Source organism: Doryrhamphus excisus, chromosome 18 (genome assembly GCF_030265055.1).
Source record: "Doryrhamphus excisus isolate RoL2022-K1 chromosome 18, RoL_Dexc_1.0, whole genome shotgun sequence".
In the NCBI taxonomy this organism is placed as follows: domain Eukaryota; kingdom Metazoa; phylum Chordata; class Actinopteri; order Syngnathiformes; family Syngnathidae; genus Doryrhamphus; species Doryrhamphus excisus.
The window spans coordinates 5,841,120-5,864,156 of NC_080483.1; the positions used below are offsets into that span (position 1 = coordinate 5,841,120).

General features: G+C 43.9%; 1 protein-coding gene across 1 annotated transcript in view; it reads right to left on the reverse strand.

Moving 5' to 3' along the window:
- The window catches only part of c1ql4b (complement component 1, q subcomponent-like 4b), a 28,002-nt gene extending 7,332 nt beyond the window's left edge, over positions 1-20,670 (reverse strand). Inside the window, exons 1-2 of the mRNA XM_058054403.1 lie at positions 20,352-20,670; positions 18,879-19,934 (exon numbers count right to left, since the gene is read on the reverse strand). Of these exons, the coding sequence (XP_057910386.1) occupies positions 18,879-19,418 (540 nt within the window). The 5' untranslated portion in view covers positions 19,419-19,934; positions 20,352-20,670. The remainder of the gene's footprint in view (positions 1-18,878; positions 19,935-20,351) is intronic.
- Between the last annotated feature and the right edge of the window lie 2,367 nt (positions 20,671-23,037).

Genomic DNA, 23,037 nt, shown 5'->3' on the forward strand with positions numbered 1-23,037 from the left:
CTGACACCCGCCTGCAGCCTCCACGGCGTAGCAGCCGTGCACCGTGGCTTTCTCTTCAAACCTCAGATACGTTTGACATTATCGCTATGACCTCATCCCTAATTATGGCTGGGGTCGTCATCGTGTTCCCCTTTTTAACCCCCCTGTTCTTCCCTGCATGGAAGTATTCATTACATTACACTACATTAGGAACAGGCTTTCTATGCCCTAATTACTGCATGTTTCCTCTCAATAGTAGGCCGGGTGGGGAGGCTGTCATTGTAATGCAGACCTACCAACATGTAAATACAGTAAACCTCGGATATATCGGATTCAATTGTTCCCACTGGTTTTGTCCGATATAAGCGAAATCCGTTGCGTATACCGGAAAATGTCCGTTTTAAGCATATATCGGATTTTATCCGTTATAAAAAGGCACTTCCTTGACTATGTTTCCAATGTACCTGGACGCGCAGGCAACGCTGCAAATGACGTCGTATAGCGGCCTGTCACGATTCGGCAAATCGGAGCGCCACGATGCGGCCAATCCGATATATGCGAGGGAAATTTAATGGAAATGCATTGGAACGGGACTGGAGATTTTGTCCGAAATAGGCAAAATCCGTTATAAAAAATCCGATATATGCAATGAATTTTTATTGGAAATGCATTACAGAAAAATCGGTTCTTTTTTATCTGTCCGTTGTGAGCGAATTTCCGATATATCCGTGTCCGATATATCCGAAGTTTACTGTACATATGTTGTACCCAACGTGTACCAATTTGACTCCTGACTACGCTTTGTCCTGCTTTCAGTTTCCAGTTGAGTCTATTGGGTCCAGATCAATGATGGTGTTATTGCTTCTCGAGTATTTCTGCAAAGCCAAGCCAAGCATTGCTATTAATTGATGTGGCCTTTCCAAATGTGCTGCTATGGAAAAAGGACAGGTTGTTATTTATGAGCGGTTATGCTTGACTGTCTTACATTTAGTTAGCCCCAGTGGCTGGCTGGAGATGTGACATTTCAAACTGTTTTTTTTCAAGTTCATGATGAATTCATGGCTGCGGAGCTTGCTATCGTATGTTCTTCATGTACGTCTTGGCATTTAAAGCACGCTTTTGGACCACAATGCACCAGCTTCCTTGTGTGAGACGTTCCAAGTAAATAGGATGGTATCGGCTGAACAGGAACAGTTATCGCCTGATTCCGGTTTGTGTCGTATTTAGAGAGCTTCAGCTTCTGGAGGTCAGACCTTTAAAAATGTTCATCGGCGTGTGAAGGAGGCTGGCCTCTGGTGCTTCTTTTGCACTCCCTTCCGCTGATTAAAAGCTCACTAGCCTTTTTTATTCTCGTCTAGGGCTCATTTCTGGCTGCGGCCGCGACTCTTGGGCCGGAGCGTCAGCCACTGCTTGGTTCCTTGGAACGGGCAGGAGGAGACTACGGGCGTGAAGGCAGCAAGGAAATTCCAATGATGGGGATCATTGTCAGCAGCCCGGCACGATGATCGTGACAGGCCGTAAGGCTTCTGTCGCTTGACCCCAAAGCTGCTTCTGCTTGATCCGCTGCTGCAGGGAAAATGGGGGGAGGGACAATAGAGAAGACTACACCGTCTCTACTTTTCATTTAGGGGGCTCTGAACATCTCGGTATTGTTCTTCGTGGATTTCTCCGAACACACCACTTTGATGCTCACAATGTTCCTGCAAAACAAAGCTTTCGGCTTCAGGAGGAAAACATTTCACCGTTTCAGTAAGGACGTACTGGCCTATATAGATATAGATATAGTAGATATAGATAAGAAAGGAAAGAAAAGTCCAAATGTTATGCAAATGTTATGTTATGTCATCATTAGCAGTAGACGTTTGCTGTGGTGAAGTGGTGAAGAACATTTTAAAACACAACAGAAATGACATTTAATTTATTTATCATTTCACCAGAATAAATCCAAAATATTACAAGAAAGAGAAAGTATTTTAACATGAACAAAGTTGCGGTTTTACAAGAAGAACGTGGTAATCTTGTTCTTCCTCTTTGGGCTTTTCCCTTCAGGGGTCGCCACAGTAAACCAATTTCCTCCATCCAAACCCTGTCTTCTGTATCTATCTCTCTCATGTCCTCCTTCACTACATCCATAAACCTCCTCTTTGGTCTTCCTCTACGCCTTCAACCTGACAGCATCCTTCTACCAATATATTCACTATATCTTATCTGGACATGTCCCAACTATCTCAGTCTGGCCCCTCTGACTTTATCTCCAAGGCCTCTAACATGTAATGTCCCTCTGATGTACTCTTTCCTGATCCTATCCATCCTAGCCACTCCCAATGAGAACCTCAGCATCCTCATCTCTGCTACCTCCAGTTCTACTTCCTGTCTCAGCCGTTAATATGATAATAATAATAATATCAGGAGCACAGTGTTGGAATATTCAAGGAAACTATAAAGGTGGAATATTATGAAATGTACTGTATTTTAGGAAAACTAATTTATAGTCTTTCAGGAAAATTGACCTTATAAAAAGTATTTGATTATATTGTATTAAGATTATGATTTGATTTTTTTTATTTTTTTTATATTGTTCACTTAAGTGTCAATACTAATATGAAATCTGAAATCTGTGTTCTGTGTTCTGTATCTGGGTTGCTACAAAATATCTTCCTTTCATGTGTGAGCATGTGACCCTCACTGGATGAGGAAAAAGTATGGACACCCCTTGCTGGACTGTTGAAAAGACCTCCACATTTTTACATAACAATGTCACACAGAATGCTGCACCTTGCATGTTAACATTGCAAAGCAGCTATCCTGCTAGGTGCTAGCTTTAGCATGGCATTTTGCACAGACACATTTTGCACAGATTTAGCACTTTAGCAAGCATCACTTGGAGCAAGATGCTGTCACAATGTAACCACGCAGGATGCTACCATGCTGGTTGTTTAGTGTGCTAACCTGTTAGCATGTGGGTTGCAAAGGCAAAGCCCGGAAGCCACCAGTTTGGTGTTAAAGAGGTTGCCAGAGGTTGTCTCCCCAAGTCAATCGCAGTCATCCCTCACAATATCACTACCTTGCTATATTCAGAAAAAGATATTGAAAGATGAAAGACTTAACAAAGATCAAGTACATGTAGTGGTGTTATTTCCTGTCTTTAGGGCTCTAATCACGTTCAAGAGTGTATTTAGAAGGTGGTACAAAGGCTTTCTATGTTTCTCTCACCTTTTTATGTCTACTATATTGGACAATGGGAAGGTAAAGGTGACTATAGGGTTGTTATTTCCTGTCTAGAGGGCTCTAATTACATTCAAGAGTGTGTTTAGAAGATGGTTCAAAGGCTTTCTATGTTTATTTCGCCTTACTATGTCCACTATATTGAGCAATAAGAAGGTAAAGGTGACTATAGGGTTGTTATTTCCTGTCTGACAGCTCTAATCATGTTCAAGAGTGTGTTTAGAAGGTGGTACAAAGGCTTTCTATGTTTATTTCACCTTTTTATGTCTACTATATTGGACAATAAAGGTGACTATAGGGTTGTTATTTCCTGTCTAGAGGGCTCTAATGCTCAATTAGAGCATGTATTTAGAGTGTATTTAGAAGGTGGTGCACACGCTTTCTATGCTATAACTACAAAAATATTCAATTTATTTAAAAGGAATCCCACTAAATTCACGTATTGCATTTGGGTGTGGAACCAATGAACCACCATAATGAAGGGATTAACCTACAGCTTTTCTTCCCGTCACTCACACGCACCACTGACCTGTTGCATTCATGGTTGACGTCTGTGTTTCGGCAAGAAAAGTCTCACACTGGAGCCGAGTCTCTTAAAGTCAGGGCTGGGAATGTTGAGGGTGAAATGGAGCAGCGTGTTCCTCCTGCCTCCATCTTCATGTAGCAGTCAGAGGTGTCCTGCTTCCATTATGCAGGTTGACAAGGAGGCGTCCCTAATTGGCATGTACAGTAAATGCTACCATTTGACCATGACACTCAGGACCTCCAGGTGTCAAGGCGCTGATTAGAAAGTCTCTAATTGGATGTACTTGGAAACCTTTGAGGGCAGAGGAGAAGAATTAATTGGATGAAATGACTGAGGTGAGCTTCCAACAAGTTATGGCGAGTCTTTTATATTCTATTCTTATTCTTCTGTTAGACAGTCAAAGCTGCCTTTATCTATCATTTGCTTTTCCATGCACACGTGCGTTGCTGCAACTGTGGTACAATACTCCTGATACCTTAAGTATACCTCTGCTGTTCCTGATACCTTAGGAACACCTCTGCTGTTCCTGCTACCTTAGGTACACCTCTGCTGTTCCTGATACCTTAGGTACACCTCTGCTGTTCCTGATACCTTAGGTACACCTCTGCTGTTCCTGATACCTTAGGTACACCTCTGCTGTTCCTGATACAGTGAAGAAAATAAGTATTTGAACACCCTGCTATTTTGCTATTTCTCCCACTTAGAAATCATGGAGGGGTCTGAAATTTTCATCGTAGGTGCATGTCCACTGTGAGAGAGATAAACTAAAAAGAAAAATCCAGAAATCACAATGCATGATTTTTTAACAATTTATTTGTGTGATACAGCTGCAAATAAGTATTTGAACACCTGAGAAAATGAATGTTAATATTTGGTACAGTAGCCTTTGTTTGCTATTACAGAGGTCAAACGTTTCCTGTAGTTTTTCACCAGGTTTGCACACACTGCAGGAGGGATCTTGGCCCACTCCTCCACACAGATCTTCTCTAGATCAGTCAGGTTTCTGGGCTGTCGCTGAGAAACACGGAGTTTGAGCTCCCTCCAAAGATTTTCGATTGGGTTCAGGTCTGGAGACTGGCTGGGCCATGCTAGAACCTTGATATGCTTCTTACGGAGCCACTCCTTGGTTTTCCTGGCTGTGTGCTTCGGGTCGTTGTCGTGTTGGAAGACCCAGCCACGACCCATCTTCAATGCTCTGACAGAGGGAAGGAGGTTGTTCCCCAAAATCTCACAATACACGGCCCCAGTCATCCTCTCTTTAATGCAGTGCACTCGTCCTGTCCCATGTGCAGAAAAACACCCCCAAAGCATGATGCTACCACCCCCATGCTTCACAGTAGGGATGGTGTTCTTCGGATTGTACTCTTCATTCTTCTTCCTCCAAACACGCTTATTGGAATTATAACCAAAAAGTTCTATTTTGGTCTCATCTGACCATAAAACTTTCTCCCATGACTCCTCTGTATCATCCAAATGGTCATATGCACACTTAAGACGGGCCTTGACATGTGCTGGTTTAAGCAGGGGAACCTTTCGTGCCATGCATGATTTCACATCATGACGTCTTAGTGTATTACCTACAGTAACCTTGGAAACGGTGGTCCCAGCTCTTTTCAGGTCATTGACCAAGTCCTGTCGTGTAGTTCTGGGCTGATTCCTCACCTTTCTTAGAATCATTGAGACCCCACGAGGTGATATCTTGCATGGGGCTCCACTCCGATTGAGATTGACCGTCATGTTTAGCTTCTTCCATTTTCTAATGATAGCTCCAACAGTGGACCTTTTTTCACCAAGCTGCTTGGTAATTGCTCCGTAGCCCTTTCCAGCCTTGTGGAGGTGTACAATTTTGTCTCTGGTGTCTTTGGACAGCTCTTTGGTCTTCGCCATGTTACAAGTTAAAGTCTTACTGATTGTATGGGGTGGACAGGTGTCTTTATGCAGCTAACGACCTCAAACAGGTGCATCTGATTCAGGATGATACATGGAGTGCAGGTGGACTTCTAATGGGCAGACTAACAGGTCTTTCAGGGTCAGAATTCTAGATGATACACAGGTGTTCAAATACTTATTTGCAGCTGTATCACACAAATAAATTGTTAAAAAATCATGCATTGTGATTTCTGGATTTTTCTTTTTAGTTTATCTCTCTCACAGTGGACATGCACCTACGATGAAAATTTCAGACCCCTCCATGATTTCTAAGTGGGAGAAATAGCAAAATAGCAGGGTGTTCAAATACTTATTTTCTTCACTGTACCTTAGGAACACCTCTGCTGTTCCTGATACCTTAGGTATACCTCTGCTGTTCCTGCTACCTTAGGGACACCTCTGCTGTTCCTGCTACCTTAGGAACACCTCTGCTGTTCCTGATACCTTAGGTACACCTCTGCTGTTCCTGCTACCTTAGGTACACCTTTGCTGTTCCTGATAACTTCGGTACACCTCTGCTTTTCCTGCTACCTTAGGAACACCTCTGCTGTTCCTGCTAACTTAGGTACACCTCTGCTGTTCCTGCTAACTTAGGTACACCTCTGCTGTTCCTGCTACCTTAGGAACACCTCTGCTGTTCCTGATACCTTAGGCACACATTTGCTGTTCCTGATACCTTAGGAACACCTCTGCTGTTCCTGATACCTGAGGTACACCTCTGCTGTTCCTAATACCTTAGGTACACCACTGCTGTTCCTGCTACCTTAGGAACACCTCTGCTGTTCCTGATACCTTAGGAACACCTCTGCTGTTCCTGATACCTTAGGTACACCTCTGCTGTTCCTGATACCTTAGGTATCAGGCGTTTGTTTGCCTTCTAAATAAGTTGAAATGTCTGGAACTGATTTGGATGAAATGTTCTTAGGAGGTGGGGTGTGGAAGAAGTGATTCCATTTTGGGGGTGATCCGGATCACCATCTAGATCTAGGACTTTTGAAAGGATTCTTTCACATTGCGCGATAGAACCATTTTGCACGTAAGGCCACAAAATATAGTCAGGACCGTTGGAAAGCCAGAGACCAAGGTTCCAACAGGTTCTATTGAATATCAAAGCAATGTAGGACGATTCTTTTGGTGTGAGTGACACTATGAGGGAACAATGGTGTTTCTTCACTCGGGTGTGTTTTGTGTTTGGAAACTTTTGGAAATCTACATACAGTTGACCTTGACCTTGACTCCACTTTTTATTTGGATTGGATATCATGCATGATACTTATAGGTTATCACATGTTTGTCTGGTATCAGGCCAGGTACCATGCCCCCAAGTGTCAGTATAAGCCCGAGACCAAAGGTCGCTGATACTGGCACGCGGGGGCATGATACTGGGCCTGACACCAGACAAACCATGTGATGATCTTATTATCACATACTATTTAATCATGAGCTTATTATCACATACTATTTAATCAAAAGACCATTTTGTTTCCAGAAAATGTTCAGTTTATTACATGTATTATATCTAAACAGTGTAAACACAATCAGTATCACTGCCCTGGGCTTTGACACAGTATCATTTCAGCCTTTTCCCGTATCATTCATGGGCGGTTTCTAGGGTACAGGGCCAATTAATACTGTAGTATGTGATAATGCATGGTACTGTACTGATACTGCATGATACTGTGCTGATACTGTACTGATACTGTACTGATACTGTATGATATGAAGTACAGCGGTGTCTGCACATCATCTTATTGCTTCAATGCAACAAAAGATCTCAGCACAGATTGCATTTTAAAGGAAACGGGACGCATTCATTCATTCATTTTATACCGATTATCCTCACAAGGGTCGCGGGCATGCTGGAGCCAATCCCAGCTGACTTGGGCCGAGAGGTGGGATACCTCTCATTCATACCTGAAGAGTCGCCAATGAAGCTAACATGCCCAAAGGCAGATGCCAAGCCAATATAATATAATATAAACACTGATTCCTCCACTGGATAGCGGGATAAATGTACAGTAAGGATGGACGATGAAGCACGGAGCTTCCAAGGATGCAGGGTTAGCATCATTAGAATGCTGTGTGAGCCACAAAAGTTATCTTTCACTTTGAAAGCAAAAGCTTTACATGCACAGCCTCGCTCGAAATAATGACTTTTTAAAAAGACATACACCTGCGCCCCGGCACAACATATACATCTAGATATAGAGATATATATTTCACATCCGCACCCACACACCCCATCTTTCTCTTCCCCTCCAACAAGCTTTCCACCTCCAATTGTTAAGGCTGAGTCTCGGCGGAGACATGTCAGAGCATTTTGTTGGGCTTTAATAAGGCGGCCGCCTTATTAAAGCTAGGAGGGAGGCTAGAAGGAAGGCTAGGAGGAAGGCTAGGCGGCGGGCCGTGTCTCATTCAACCTGTTGCCACAGACACATAATGAGTTCACTCACGATGCCAACATGTTAGCGCTGATGTCATCAAAAGTGTGTGGGCGCTACAGCGCCAGGCCAAATGACCAAGCGGCTATAAATATTCTTATCACCGCTCCGTGCTCAGCGGTGGAAAGGCTAAAGTCAATTATGTATCCATTGCAAAGGTCGTGTGCATCAACACCTAAGGAAGGATTGGAAATGTGAGCAACATTTCTTCATCCAGCTCTTTCACACATCTTTTATTTTGGACTTCTTCTTCCACTCCGTACTTCCTCCACACATGGCATGACTTCCTGCAGAAGGCGGGGCAAGGAGGCACACCCTCAGCTGCTTGCCACCGGCTGTGTTTGAATCTGGGGGTCTGCATCCTACGAGGCCAGTAGCCTACCCGGAATCATCTCCCGGTCAAACTCCGCTATTACTGAGAGCTAAAAACAGCATATGAAACCCAGTTGAGGTGAAAGGTTTTGTGTTTGCAAAGCAAAATACGGATGCTAACTAAGTTTAGCCTCCTCCGTAGCTGGGAGGGGCAAGCAGACTTCCCTGTGTCGCTTTGGCCCCGCCCCGACTGCAGTCTTCTTCCATTGGCTGATCAGGGCATGCACCCCAACAGCCCCAAAAAGTGAATGCCCCCCCAGTTCCATACTCTGCCCCAGCGCTGCCACCCGTCTCCACCACATCTCCCATCCGCCCACCGACCCGCCGAGTAGGACACCCTGCCCCAAAGCAAGCCCCCCGCCAATCCCGGCCTGCGCCGCACAGAGCACCACCCCAGCCGCTACCCACCCCGGTACCCGCGCACCCACAGCCAGCCCCCCCACCCACCTGCCCCACATCCACCACAACACAGCCACCCCTTTACCAAAGGGAGAGAAGCAGGTAATCCCCCACCTCAGCACCGCACCTCCCCCACCCACAGCCCAACCTGCACAAACGAGACCCCCCCCTCCCGTATGCGCTCACCAGGCACCCCACCCGGGAAGCAGCCACAGCCAGAGTGGGACGATAGCACACGGTTCCCATATATCACACATGCCTGCCATACACAAAAATAAAAATAGAGAACTCATTCATTCATTCATTTTCTACCGCTTTTTACTCACGTGGGTCGTGGGGGTGCTGGAGCCTATCCCAGCTGTCTTTGGGTGAGAGGCGGGGTACACCCTGGACTGGTTGCCAGCCAATCACAGGGCACATATAGACAAACAACCATTCACACTCACATTCATACCTCAATTCATCCTCAATTGATTTCAACAGTGGGGTATAATTCAAGCTGATCAGGTGTGATAGATTGGAGGAAATGTTGATGCCCAAATACCTGATATTCCCTGAGCGCAGTGGTATAGAAGGGGTGCTCTGGAAAACGAAATTAATGGGCAATACTGTGGATTTAGACCAGTTAATAGAGTAGTCCGAAAAGGTGCTAAAGAATGTGAGTTTTTTAGGAAGAGTAACACATCATCAGCATAAAGGCTTATCTTGTGATGAACATTCGATGTGTGGATCCATTTAATATTTAAATGTTGTTGAATTGCAGCTTATAGCAGATTATTTTAAGATCCGCATTATTAAGTGAAATTGGACAATAACTGGAAGGTAATGTTGGGTCCTTTTCTGGTTTTAGCAGGAGACTGATTGTAGCAGAGTTCATATATGGGGGTAGGCGTGCATTTTCTTTTATTTCCTGAACCATTTAAAAAAATACTGGGGCTAGCATTGACCAGAATGTTTTATAAAATTTGTCAGGGAACCCGTCTGGTCCTGCATCATAAAGATCTGTTAGTGAAATGGGTAAGTCCAGGGTTGTCACCTGATTTTTTTCTAATTTTGGTAATTCTATGGTGCTAAGAAATGTTTCAATGTCTGGAACAGATGGTTAATCTGAGGTGTGTCTAGTTTTTTTTTATAAAAGTCCCTAAAAACTGAATTAATTTCCTCCGGAAGGTGAGTGATGTTACCTTCTGAGTTTCTAATGGAGGAGATAGAGCTTTTTTCTTTATTAAGTTTTCGTTGGTTAGCTAAGTATCTTCCAGATTTATTGGCATGTTCAAACTTCTCCAAACATAGTCTTTGTAATTGGAACAGAATTTTCTTATCAGTCATTTCTTCTAATTTCAATTTTCCAAGATTATTCAGAGTATTGGGGCGGCACGGCGGACGTGCAGACCTCACAGCTAGGAGACCAGGGTTCAATTCCACCCTCGGCCATCTCTGTGTGGAGTTTGCATGTTCTCCCCGTTTGACAATTGTGTCATGCCTGCCTACCCCGCCTTCACCTTGGAGACCCCGCCTCCTGCCTGATTGTGTTCAGGTGTCCCTCATCACCTGATTTCCGGCCTACTATTTATTGCCTCGGATTCCTCCTGTCTGGTGCAAGTTCGTTGTACTCTCATGTCTCGTCCTAGCATTCCTTGTTATCGCCTCGCCTGGTTTTCGACCCTTGCCTGCCTTTCGACCTCTCAGATGTTTGCATCCTGCGGCCAGCCAGTACTACGCTCACCTGTCCGCATCGCTATGACGACCAAAGGTTGCTGGAGAAACAAAAGTCCAATCAATGCTTGCAAGCAACTCAACAACAGCAACATCAAGACCACGTCACAGTGCCGCCTGTCACCTAGGAGGAAGAGGACGTATCTCACACCTTCACAAAGACGACACCTCAATTATTTACTCCATGGAAAAGTTCATTAATGAGGAATAGCCAGTTTGTGTGTGTCTGTGTGTGTGTGTGTTGAAAAGGGAGGGGCACAGGTTGAGTGGAGACGATCTCATCTAAAGTCCATGAAAGATTCAAGAGGAAGAAGACAGGAATGACAATGCCAAGCGAGTCTCCGGGTTTATGGACATCCTTTTCATTCACCAATACTCCAACCTTTCACACATCCAACCCGCCCTGCAGCCGTCCACGCTACACCTGGATGGAAACCTCTCGTCCTGCTACACAACACACATAATAAAAGACAATTGCTTTTGGATCTTACTGCCTGTTTTCCCACCTTAGATGCTAAATTCACCCCCCAAGTAGCAGCCTGTGCTTTTCAAGGAGTTTTCAATGTAAAATGAGTCCACTTTGTGCTGCGTTGTCACGTGATTCCATCTCCCGTCTGTGTTTAAGTATGGAAGGCGGTGAAGCGGTGAAGAAGAAGGCGGCAGTCTGCTGTCACTTGATGACGCAGTCAAGCATCAAACGCTGCCATAGCCTGACTTCTTCTTCTTCTTCTTCTTCTTCTTCTAATCCCCAGGACGTCACTCTTCTCCTCCTCATGTCACAATCTCACCCCCCCCCCCCAGCAGAGCGAGGGCTTAGTACGCCAAGCGTCTCCAGATGGAAGCGTCCAAGCCTTTTGCCAGACATTTGTAGGCCACTTGTTTATTTATTAGCATCACAGTCGCATTTCCTCGGAGGCCGCTAGCCAGCTGTTGCGTGCCGGCTTTGTTCACTAAAACACGGAGAATTCTTATCCCCTAAATCGCTCGGCTGTCAATCACATATTCGTACCTTTTCACTTTCTGCCAATGACTAAGATACTCCTACGACTCAGAATGGAGCTCAAGTCAACACACACATGATACTCAGCTCCTGTTCTCATCTAAATCTCCGCTCCACTCTAACCTGATTCCTTCCTGACCATCTTCTATCTTCCTGGAGAGGATCTGCTGAGGTCATCTGCCTGAAAAACAGACAGCTGTAAATGTTAAAAAAAGGTCGTGTTTACCGTGGAAACCAGCCTGGAAAACCCACACTGAGGACCCAAGCAAAACAAGGAATTCCTCACCGCCTCCTTCCACTGACTCAAAGCCAGACCGGCCTCACCCACCACGGCCTTCTCACGCTCCGCCCCCCCGCCACCTTCTAAAAATACCATTTTACCAGAGGAAAGCAAATAACACCAGCAAAAATGGAAAAGACACCAGAAAAAAAGTTGTCATGTAGGATTAATAACCTCTTTATTACCAACCATCCATGTTATTTGTAGTCATAAGTAACAAACAATGAAGAAAGTTGGCATTTTTGAAAAATGTCAGAAGTACCCAACAACAAGGGGAAAGTAAAAATATGTAAATAAATAGGGAAACAAGGAAAAAGAATGTCATTGTAGTTTCATAAACTGGAAATATGAATGAAAAATTGGTTATTTTTACTTGGAATATTGGAAAAAAAAAAAAAATAAAGTTGTCATTTTTGGAATATTAGGTTTAGGAAAAAGCTGGAAACAAAATATTATGGAAATAAAATCATAACATTTGCAAAAGAAAATGTAGGTCCAATATTGGTTTCTTTGCCCATAACCAATATGCCGATATTGTCAAAGTCACAAATTCCAATACCGATAACATCATTCATTCATTCATTCATTTTCTACCGCTTTTCCTCATGAGGGTCGCGGGGGTGCTGGAGCCTATCCCAGCTGTCTTCGGGCGAGAGGCGGGGTACACCCTGGACTGGTCGCCAGCCAATCACAGGGCACATATAGACAAACAACCATTCACACTCACATTCATACCTATGGACAATTTGGAGTGGCCAATTAACCTAGCATGTTTTTGGAATGTGGGAGGAAACCGGAGTACCCGGAGAAAATCCACGCATGCACGGGGAGAACATGCAAACTCCACACAGAGATGCCCGAGGGTGGAATTGAACCCTGGTCTCCTAGCTGTGAGGTCTGCGCCCGATAACATCATATATATTTTTAATGAGCAGTGTTTCTCAATTATTTTCGGTCATGTCCTCCTACCCAGGCCCCCCCAGGACAAGCCTTTTTTAGCGCCACACCAATCTGAAATACGAGAGGAAGTGATAACATGTATTCATGTATCTGGATGGAGGGGTACAGTATCTGACTTAAACTGAAAGCAGGGAAATGGGGAGCAAATTTGGAGAGCATACCAGCATATTCAGGAGTCAAACTGCATGCTGAGTACTATAAATGTCTACATTGTGGTAGGTCTGCATTCGAATGCGCCCCCCCTGACAGTCCAACACGTTGATGTAGTACACTCAGGATCTGTACAAACTGGATCTCTTCCTGATTCCCAGAGTGCTTTGCTGTACTTTGTTGTAAATGGCGAATAAATTAGATCTCACATAGTTGTTGGTTCATTCATTCATTCATTTTCTACCGCTTTTTCCTCACGAGGGTCGCGGGGGGGCTGGAGCCAATCTCGGCGAGAGGCGAGAGGCGGGGTACACCCTGGACTGGTGGCCAGCCAATCACAGGGCACATATAGACAAACAACCATTCACACTCACATTCATACCTATGGACAATTTGGAGTGGCCAATGAAGCTAACCTGTTTTTGGAATGGGGGAGGAAACCGGAGTACCCGGAGAAAACCCATGCATGCACGGGGAGAACATGCAAACTCCACACAGAGGTGGCCGAGGATGGAATTGAGCTCAGGTCTCCTAGCTGTGAGGCCTGCGCACAAACCACTCCTCCTAGTTGTTTGTTATTTTGCATTATTTGTTAGTAGTAGTAGTCTCGTCTGTTGTCATCTACATATGACATTGCTATGTAATGTTTTAGACACCGTGAGTAAGAATGGTAGAAGGGATATTAACACACCTGCTGGTGAAAAAAAATAGTGTTTATCATTCAAAAATATGAAATTTGCACGGTGTTTCATCACAAGGCCCTCATCACTGGAAGGAAAAGTTTTGGACAACCCAAGATGTAGCACAACACGCTTGGCAAAATGTTGACACAGCCCGGCACAGGCCAGGCCAGGTCCGACATTCGGTGTGCCGCATCTCTTTGTTGACACACATCATGTGGGGGTTCTCTCACGTCTACAAAATATCTTTCTGCTCGTATAAGTTTTTCTTTTTCATTCCGTCTAATTGCTTCTGATAGACTCCTTCACACACACACCACTTGCCCAACACCGACATACGACTGATGGAAGCACAGTGGGAAGTTCTCACTCACACAAGCTTATCTTTCACTTCTACACAAACTGAAGTGTCACTTCCTAGAGGGGCGTGGCCACTGCATACACCCTCCATTGCACACTGCATCCCTCCATTATGGCGGCTAACCACCATGCATGATTCAATGCTAATAAATACAATATTTTCATCATTACGGCTTAGGACAGCTTTATATGACTTACTAAATATGCTTTTAACACAATTAGAGCCCTCCACACATGAAATAACACCCCATAGCAACAACCCTTATGCTGCAGGCATTCAAACTAGCTAGCACGCTAACAAGCTAGCCAGTTAGCCTCAAACTTTCATTCATTCATTCATTCATTTTCTACCGCTTTTCCTCACGAGGGTCGCGGGGGTGCTGGAGCCTATCCCAGCTGTCTTCGGGCGTGAGGCGGTGTACACCCTGGACTGGTCGCCAGCCAATCACAAGGCACATATAGACAAACAACAATTCACATTCATACCTATGGACAATTTGGAGTCGCTAATTAACCTAGCATGTTTTTGGAATGTGGGAGGAAACCGGAGTACCCGGAGAAAACCCACGCATGCACGGGGAGAACATGCAAACTCCACACAGAGATGCCCGAGGGTGGAATCGAACTCGGGTCTCCTAGCTGTGAGGTCTGCGCGCTAACCACTAGTCCGCCATGCAGCCTAGCCTCAAACTTCAGAAGCCAAAAACATGAGCTAATGTCTCAATATTTTATGTCATGACCACCACCTTGCATGTGTTTTGGTTAATAATAGGCCAAAGTCTAGCGGCACACAACCATCATTTATTCATTCCTTCCTTTCTGAAGAAGCGGCAAGGTTTCTGTCTACTTTCATTCTGGTCTTCTCCTTCGAACTTCCTCATTGGCATTGCGTACCAACAACCAAGAACCCAATATACAGTGGTATGAAAAGGTTTGGGGGGCCCCCCTGATAATTTTCCAATTTTTCCATGTTCCTTTCTCAATGTTTGTTGGGATCATCTATTCCAGGTATTTAGTAGATATTCCTTTAGCAGAAATAAATGCTTCCCATAGCTTCCAATGATTCTGGTTGAAGGTATTTTTGACCATTCCTCTTTCCAAAACATCTCCAGTTGAGTCAGGTTTGATGGTTTCCATGCATGGACACCCCACTTTAAATCACACCACATATTTTCAATCATATTCAGTTCTGGGGACTGAGATGGCCTGTTCTAGTTTCTCTGCATAAATGCCTTAGTAGAATTGGAGCAGTGTTTAGGGTCATTGTCTTGTTGGAAGTGTCCAGCCCCGGTACAACTTCAACTTTATCACTGATTTTTGAAGACTGTTGCCAACAATCTGCTGATTGTTGACTAAAATCCATGCCAACTTCAATTTGAGGATTTCCAGTACCTGCACTGGCCACACAGCCCCCCCGGCATGATGGAACCACCACCAAATGTTACTGTGGGTAGCAAGTGTTTGTTTTGGAATGCTGTGTTCTTCATCCGCCATGCATTTGTTATGTCCAAATAACTCCATTTTAGTTTCATCAGTCCACAGCACCTTATTTCAAAATTAAGCTGGCTTGTCCAAATGGGCTTTGGCATACCTCAAGCGACTCCGTTTGTGGCATGTGATCAGAAAAGGCTTCTTCAGCATGACTCTCCCAGAATAGCTGAATAGTTGAAGGATGCACAGTGACAAACATTTGGACCAAGATCATCTTGGACGTCTTTGGGGCTGGTCTGTGGTTTGACTTTGACTGTTTTCACCATCCTTGGTCTCTGCTTAGCTGAGATGTTCCGGGCCTTAACTAGAACTGTGCCTGTGGTTTTCCATTTCCTTACTATCTTCCTATGGAAACTTGTGTATCCTTCACCTAAACCATGCTGTTGAACAATCTTTGCTCTCAGGTTGTTTTCAGGCTACCATGGTGCTACTCTTCAGAGAAGATGCAACTTGCCATTGGCCCCATTAAATACCCTTTCTATCACTTCTGTATGCAGGTCAAGGGTCAATGAGCTTACCAAACACATTTTCCAATAATTAGTGTTGACATAATGATTGCAGACTTTCTGTAAATCCTATAAAGTTCATTTGACTTCTCATCTATCACTTTGTTGTTCTGCTATATGATATATTTACCTGGAATGGATGAGCCCAACAGTCATTTACAAAGGAACATCTGGAACATTACCAGGGGTGCCCAAACTTTTTCATACCACTGTAGTACATTTAAATACAATTTGAAAAGCTTTTAAATTGTGTAATCACTGAGCACTCCCGTGATAGATGTCCAGATCTTCCAGAATCTGCACCTATTCCAGTTGGATTTTCTTGGATTTGTGCTTCCACCAAAACCCTATTCCACCCATGTCCCGTCTCTGGGCACGCCCACAACGCTGTCATTTGTCACACTGACCAAAGTGCTTCATAACTACGAAGGAACCCCACTCCCTAATTTAGTGGGTATAGGAGTTATAATAAATGAATCAAGTCTATGGAGAGTTAATTGAAAAGTGTTGAGGAGCGACTGGCAGCTTGTGACCCCTGACTTACCGTGTATGAACTCAGATTGGTAACGTAGCACGACTATTGCGGTGGAGGTCAGAAGCGTGGACGCACAGCGTGTCTGAAATTATTGCACCTTTCCCGGCGAGAGAGTGCTTCTTTTGGTTCCAGCAACAGTTTGGCATATATTTCAAATTCATGTTCACAAAAACAGTCCTGTGTGAAATGAGGAAAATATGTTTCTCTTGCTGGAAATCACCAAATACAATAACATCTGCCTGAGCTTGTTTCCTAAACAGAGGAGCAGTGCTTTGGGGAGGGCAGAGTGTGTATCTGGCCTACATCCACGCCCATATAAGGAAGCCCAATCCTCTGTGACATCACAAAGGGCCAGTTTTACCACGCCTTCTGAAAGCGAGGGTTTTGAGCCATCCCAAACTTCTTTCAGGGCTCACTTCCAAATACGCAAACCTCATTATCTGAAACTTTGGCATGGTTTAACACCAGGATACAACATTCTAACTATATTTATAGGCCAAAAAGGTGGAAAAAGCATCATAGGTCCCCTTTAACTTAGCTTTGCATTAGCTTTAACTTAGTTTGAACTGGCTTTAACTCAGCTTTAAGATAACGTTAACTTAGTTTAAGCTAGTATGTTTACTTAGCTTGAAGCCAGCTTTAACTTAGTTTAAGCTAGCTGTAACTTAGCTTTACGATATCGTTGACTTAATTTAAGCTATTTTTATTTAGCTTTAAGCTATCTTTAACTTTGTTTAAGCTAGCTTTAACTTTGCTTTACAATAACGTTAACTTAGTTTAAGATATCTTTATTTAGCTTTAAGCTAGCTTTAACTTAGTGTAACCTAGCTGTAACTTAACTTTAAGATAGCCTTAACTTACTTTAAGCTATCTTTAATTTAGCTTTAAGTTAGCACTAACTTTTTTAGGCTAGCTTTAACTTAGCTTTGAACTAGTGTTAACTTAGTTTAAGCTAGCTGCAACTTAGCTTTACGATATCGTTAACTTAATTTAAGCTATTTTTATTTAGCTTTAAGCTATCTTTAACTTTGTTTAAGCTAGCTTTAACTTTGCTTTACAATAACGTTAACTGAGTTTAAGATATCTTTATTTAGCTTTAAGCTAGCTTTAACTTAGTGTAACCTCGCTGTAACTTAACTTTAAGATAGCCTTAACTTACTTTAAGCTATCTTTAATTTAGCTTTAAGTTAGCACTAACTTTTTTAGGCTAGCTTTAACTTAGCTTTGAACTAGTGTTAACTTAGTTTAAGCTAGCTGCAACTTAGCTTTCCGATATCGTTAACTTAATTTAAGCTATTTTTATTTAGCTTTAAGCTATCTTTAACTTTGTTTAAGCTAGCTTTAACTTTGCTTTACAATAACGTTAACTTAGTTTAAGATATCTTTATTTAGCTTTAAGCTAGCTTTAACTTAGTGTAACCTAGCTGTAACTTAACTTTAAGATAGCCTTAACTTACTTTAAGCTATCTTTAATTTAGCTTTAAGTTAGCACTAACTTTTTTTAGGCTAGCTTTAACTTAGCTTTGAAATAGTGTTAACTTAGTTTAAGCTAGCTGCAACTTAGCTTTACGATATCGTTAACTTAATTTAAGCTATTTTTATTTAGCTTTAAGTTAGCACTAACTTTTTTAGGCTAGCTTTAACTTAGCTCTGAACTAGCGTTAACTTAGTTTAAGCTAGCTATAGTGTTGGAGGGTCAAATGTGTGCTAATTGTCAAGAAGTGCTCTGTTAGACTTTCAGTGTGTAGAGCTTAGGTTTTCATAGGTGTTAGCATACTAGCAAAAGAATTGTTGCTGCTTTGGTGTCTACTCAAGCAGGCTAGCACCCAGGATGAATGTTTGTCTTCCAGACACAGCCAGCCATGTCCTTGAAATGAAGTTGTGGGTCATGACTTGGACAGTGGGTGTAGAATATTCCATTGCAGAGCCTACAGAGGTCACGTAGGTACAGTATTTTGTAAAACCTCGGATCTTGCACAAACCCCTAGAGTAGAGCTGTCTTATCTCGTCCTTGAGCGTGACGTGATGAGAGTAAGACAGGCTGAACATGAAACCAACCATAACTGTTATGTGAACCAGTTTGACACCCCTGAACTAAACCAAGCTCACATAAAAGGAAAAGTAATCCCCGTCTGACAGACACGGAATGGAGCAGGAAGAGTCACCCGGTGGCCTTTTACAGGTACTGCTGGAATTTGTTAGCATCCCGTATACTTGCTAACAAAAACCGTGAGCCTTAAAAAAAGTCAAAGAAAAAGCAGCATGGCCAAATTGACTGCATTCACAGCCGTGGATGACGTTGGTTCCTCATGCCTGATGACGTACTCACCTGGCCGTTCTTCTTGAGGTCGGCCCACATGCTGGTGCCATCCCCCCCTCTCATGAGGACGTGGTAGGTGAAGTAGTAGATGCCAGGCAGGGGGCAGGTGAACTTGCCCGTGCCGGGCTCATAGTAGTTCCCCACATTGGTCACCACGTCATCAAACTTCAGCACTTCGCTGCCTTCGTGTTGCTTCCGCAGGCCGGCATAGAAGGCGATCTTGGGCGTGTACAAGGAGGGGCCGTAGCCACCGGGTCCGGGACCCGGGGGACCGGGCGGGCCGGGCTTCCCCGGTTCTCCAGGGGGGCCCTTGGGACCCGGGGGACCGGGAAGCCCCGGGCTTCCTCTGAAACCCTGCTTGCCTCGACGGTTGGCCGAGTCCGGGGGCTGGGGGGAGACGCCTGTCAGCTCTCCTTGAGGGGGGGTGAAAGTGTCGCACACCATCTTGCAGCTCCCCAGCATTTCGTAATGCGTGCCCGCTGCCCCGGACCCGCCCCCCTTGGTAGAGTGGACCAACAGGGGGATGGCCACCAGCAGGACCAAGACCATGGCCACGCCCACTCCTGCTCCAATCACGCGCTTCTTGCGGCTTAGCCGGGAGGCGGCCAGCGTGAGGAAGTCCTCCTCCCCCTTCGCTGGGATGGTTGTGCCGGCCAGGCTGAAGTCTGGATGGAACGTCACTACGTGTGAGGAATACGTGAAGGTTTGCTAGCGTCTTTCCACCTTCCTGTTTTGTACTCGATGTCTGAGCACTGGACACCTAGAAAGGGACGAGAGACTTCCTGACTCCTTGTTTGGTTTGCAGCTGTCAGGTGGGGTCTACAGTATTCCCACTGGAGTTCATCTCATCCACCACATTCCGAAGATGGCGCTCACTTGCCCGTCTAGCGGCTAGACAAATACCTGCTCCTTTGTCCCTCTCCGATCCTTCCCTAGTTTAGTTTGGACGCATGGGATCTGTCTCTGCACTTTTCCATTCAAGATACCGATCGCTTACACCTCACATACAGAAGATCTTTGCTTGAAAGCCATGTGGGGCGTCACGGCAAGGAGGTTCTGCACAGTCTGGGGGTGGGGGGCAGAAAGAGAGCTATGGTAAGGCTTTAGCACCACACGTGTACACGCACACAGGTCACATTATTCAACATGTCCCAAAACTCAATCATTATTCAGCCCGACCCCCGCTCCATCTCTCGCGTCTTCACTTCCTGTGCTCATTACGCACGTCAGCAATTCCTCAGAAATACATCTCATTCCACATCAAGGAATGAAGACGCGCCAAAGACGCATAACGTAGCCTACCATTGTCTATATTATTCATGATAACAACTATTATTATTATGATTAGAAAGTCACTCATAAGATGAAATTATGGAATTGAATATCATAATAAGAATGTAATAATGTAATATATGTGATAAATGGTGTAGAAGTGCTACTGATTTCAACATGGCATATGACATAAAACACAAATATACTCACTGGCTTCTTGGCTTGGTCGGCGTGGTCATGGTGCCGATGGAGACTCTCTCCTCACTCCCATTTTCTTCCAAACTTCCACGTCAAAGTCAAACTAAGATCTTCGACTGCAGGACTCCAGCAGCACGTGTGCCAAAAACCAAAACAAGAGAAAAAGAAAGCATGGAATGTGGGAGTCAAAAAGTCTCACTCAGCGTCTCTAAACGCCACGGCTTTTATTCTGGCGACTTCCGCAGCTGAGCGAGGTTGCAAGCAAAGCAACAGTTTCCTCACTTGTTGTCTTTTGTGCGCTGCTCCTCTCTCCTCCTCGGCATCCCGCTTCTACTCCCTCCCCCTTCCTCCTCATCCTCATCCTCAGCCTCCTCCTCACACACACACGTTTGACCTTTTCACAAATCAAAAGCATCACCTTTTATTACACATTCCCAACATAAGACAAATATTCCATTTGTTCCATTTTCCAAATATTCACCAGCATCACAGCAGATCATAGCAAGTCCGTGTTAAAATAACCCCTCCCCCGGTGAATGAATGTCGTACCACATGCACAGCAGCAATTGGACGTGACACTTTTTACTCTCTTTTACCTCCCATGTGGTCCACTTTGGTCCAATACAAAAACAGGTCCTGCCAAATACCTAAGTTAACACAAAACACCTTTGTATACTTTACATGCATAAAACTACTGTAAATGCATAGCAAAGGTGAATAAAAGGGATCAATGACGATTTAAGCCTACTGTTCCCTTCATCGGAGACATGATTGTTGGTGAGCCTGATGCCAGAGACACCACGCGGCGGCAAGACCACACAGTTTTGGTATTTGTTGAATTCATAGCGGTTTCACCTTCTTCATCCCAAACCTGGCACTTGAAACTTTTTCCATTTTGGGTTACTGAGGTGAGGAAAAACTACTGAAGGTGTGGGATGAAAAGAACAGGAACCCCTGGTTCACTCTAAAAAGTAATTCAGAGTATCTGTTGACACCACTTGATTTAATACATAAATGCAATGTAAAAAAATGTAATTAATTGATTTAGATACACTTTCTAAGTTGCTAACTTTATTTTTTAAGTTATGTTCAAATAATAATGTTGGCTATTACATGAACTTAATTTAGAATGTCATATACACTCAAATTTTATTGTTGGTAAGCTTAAAACGAAATTCAGGTTGCCATGACTTAATAAAATTAGCTTGGTAACATAATATATACACACACACACACATATATATATATATCATTCATTCATTCATTTTCTACCACTTTTCCTTACAAGGGTCGTGGGGGGTGCTGGAGCCTATCCCAGCTGTCTTCGGGCGAGAGGCGGGGTACACCCTGGACTGGCCAATATCTATTAAGTTACTGCTACTTAAAAAGCTGTGTGCATTGTTATTATAATTAAGTAGACAACAAATGAAACTACTTTGAATAAAATGATTAAGTCAGTTGACTTAACATATTTCTTTGAGTTACGAACTTAAAAACGTGTCCTTATGACAACAATTATTCAGTCAGCATTACTTAAAATGAGCTTTGAGTGAAGAGGAAAAGCTAATTTGTGCAATGCAATATTGTTTGTTGGTTCAAAGCAATTTCAAATTAAGTTGTCATAACTAAAAAAGACTAATGGAAACTGTTGCGTTGATTTTTTTGTTTTTTTGTTTTTTTTTATGATGATATTATGTTCATGCTATGCTGATATTAGTTTAGCAAGTCACCACCAGCAAGTCCTGGTGTGTTACAGTTTTTCTCGATTGTTTACACACAATTTGTGATGCCTGAGACCCAATGACCACAACATATAACCAATGCACCAACTCCATGAACCAAGTCTGCTAAACTATAAGCACAATTCCTGCTTTACACTCAGACCCGAGTGTAAGGCCCGAGTCATGATGAATATGATGTAATCACATTGTTTTACACTGAGCACATCAGTGTTTAATTGGTTCATATAAATGTTTGTTCATATAGTGGCTTGTGTGCGTCATTTGGAGACAAAACACCATTTTGAGAAGAATGAAGACTGTTTTGGATGTAAAGTTTCATTTTGCAGGAGAATTGAGGGGTTTTCAGAAATATGTGAGTGATTTTTTTGATTTGTGTGCAGAGTTCTGAGAATATGAGGCATCCTTTCAAAAAATGTGTTTAAACAATCGAGAAAAACTGTAAGGTAACACGCCAGGAGCAGTGCATGTGTACAGTTGGTGTCAGGTTGGAAACAGGAGAAGCAAAGAATCGCTGGGCAGCCTTCTCTTGCTGTCGCACCTCATTACACGTGAAACGCCGATCACTGTTGATGCCCAACACCGACGCCGCTATTGCCTCCCCGCTACCAACACTGCCCCCCACCCTTCCACCACCGTGCAGACAAGAGACATGAATAAAGGCTAAATTGACAAACTTGTTGTCAAACAGCACATTGTTGTTGCTAAGGCGATCCCACTGAAGGTGGCAGATTGTCACGGTAGCACGGATCAATTAGAGAGGTTTCTGTGCACAAGAAACAGACGGTGGCAAGCCTTTAGTCCTCCAAGGTAAAAGCCTCTACTTGTCAGTGGTGCGCTGTCAGTCATTTATTCATGTGCCAACTTGTGGAGCAGTAGCTGATATTGAATATGGATCAATAGATCACTCCCCGGGATGTGTACTGTCAGTCGGCAGCGCCCGGAGGCAATGTCTCCAC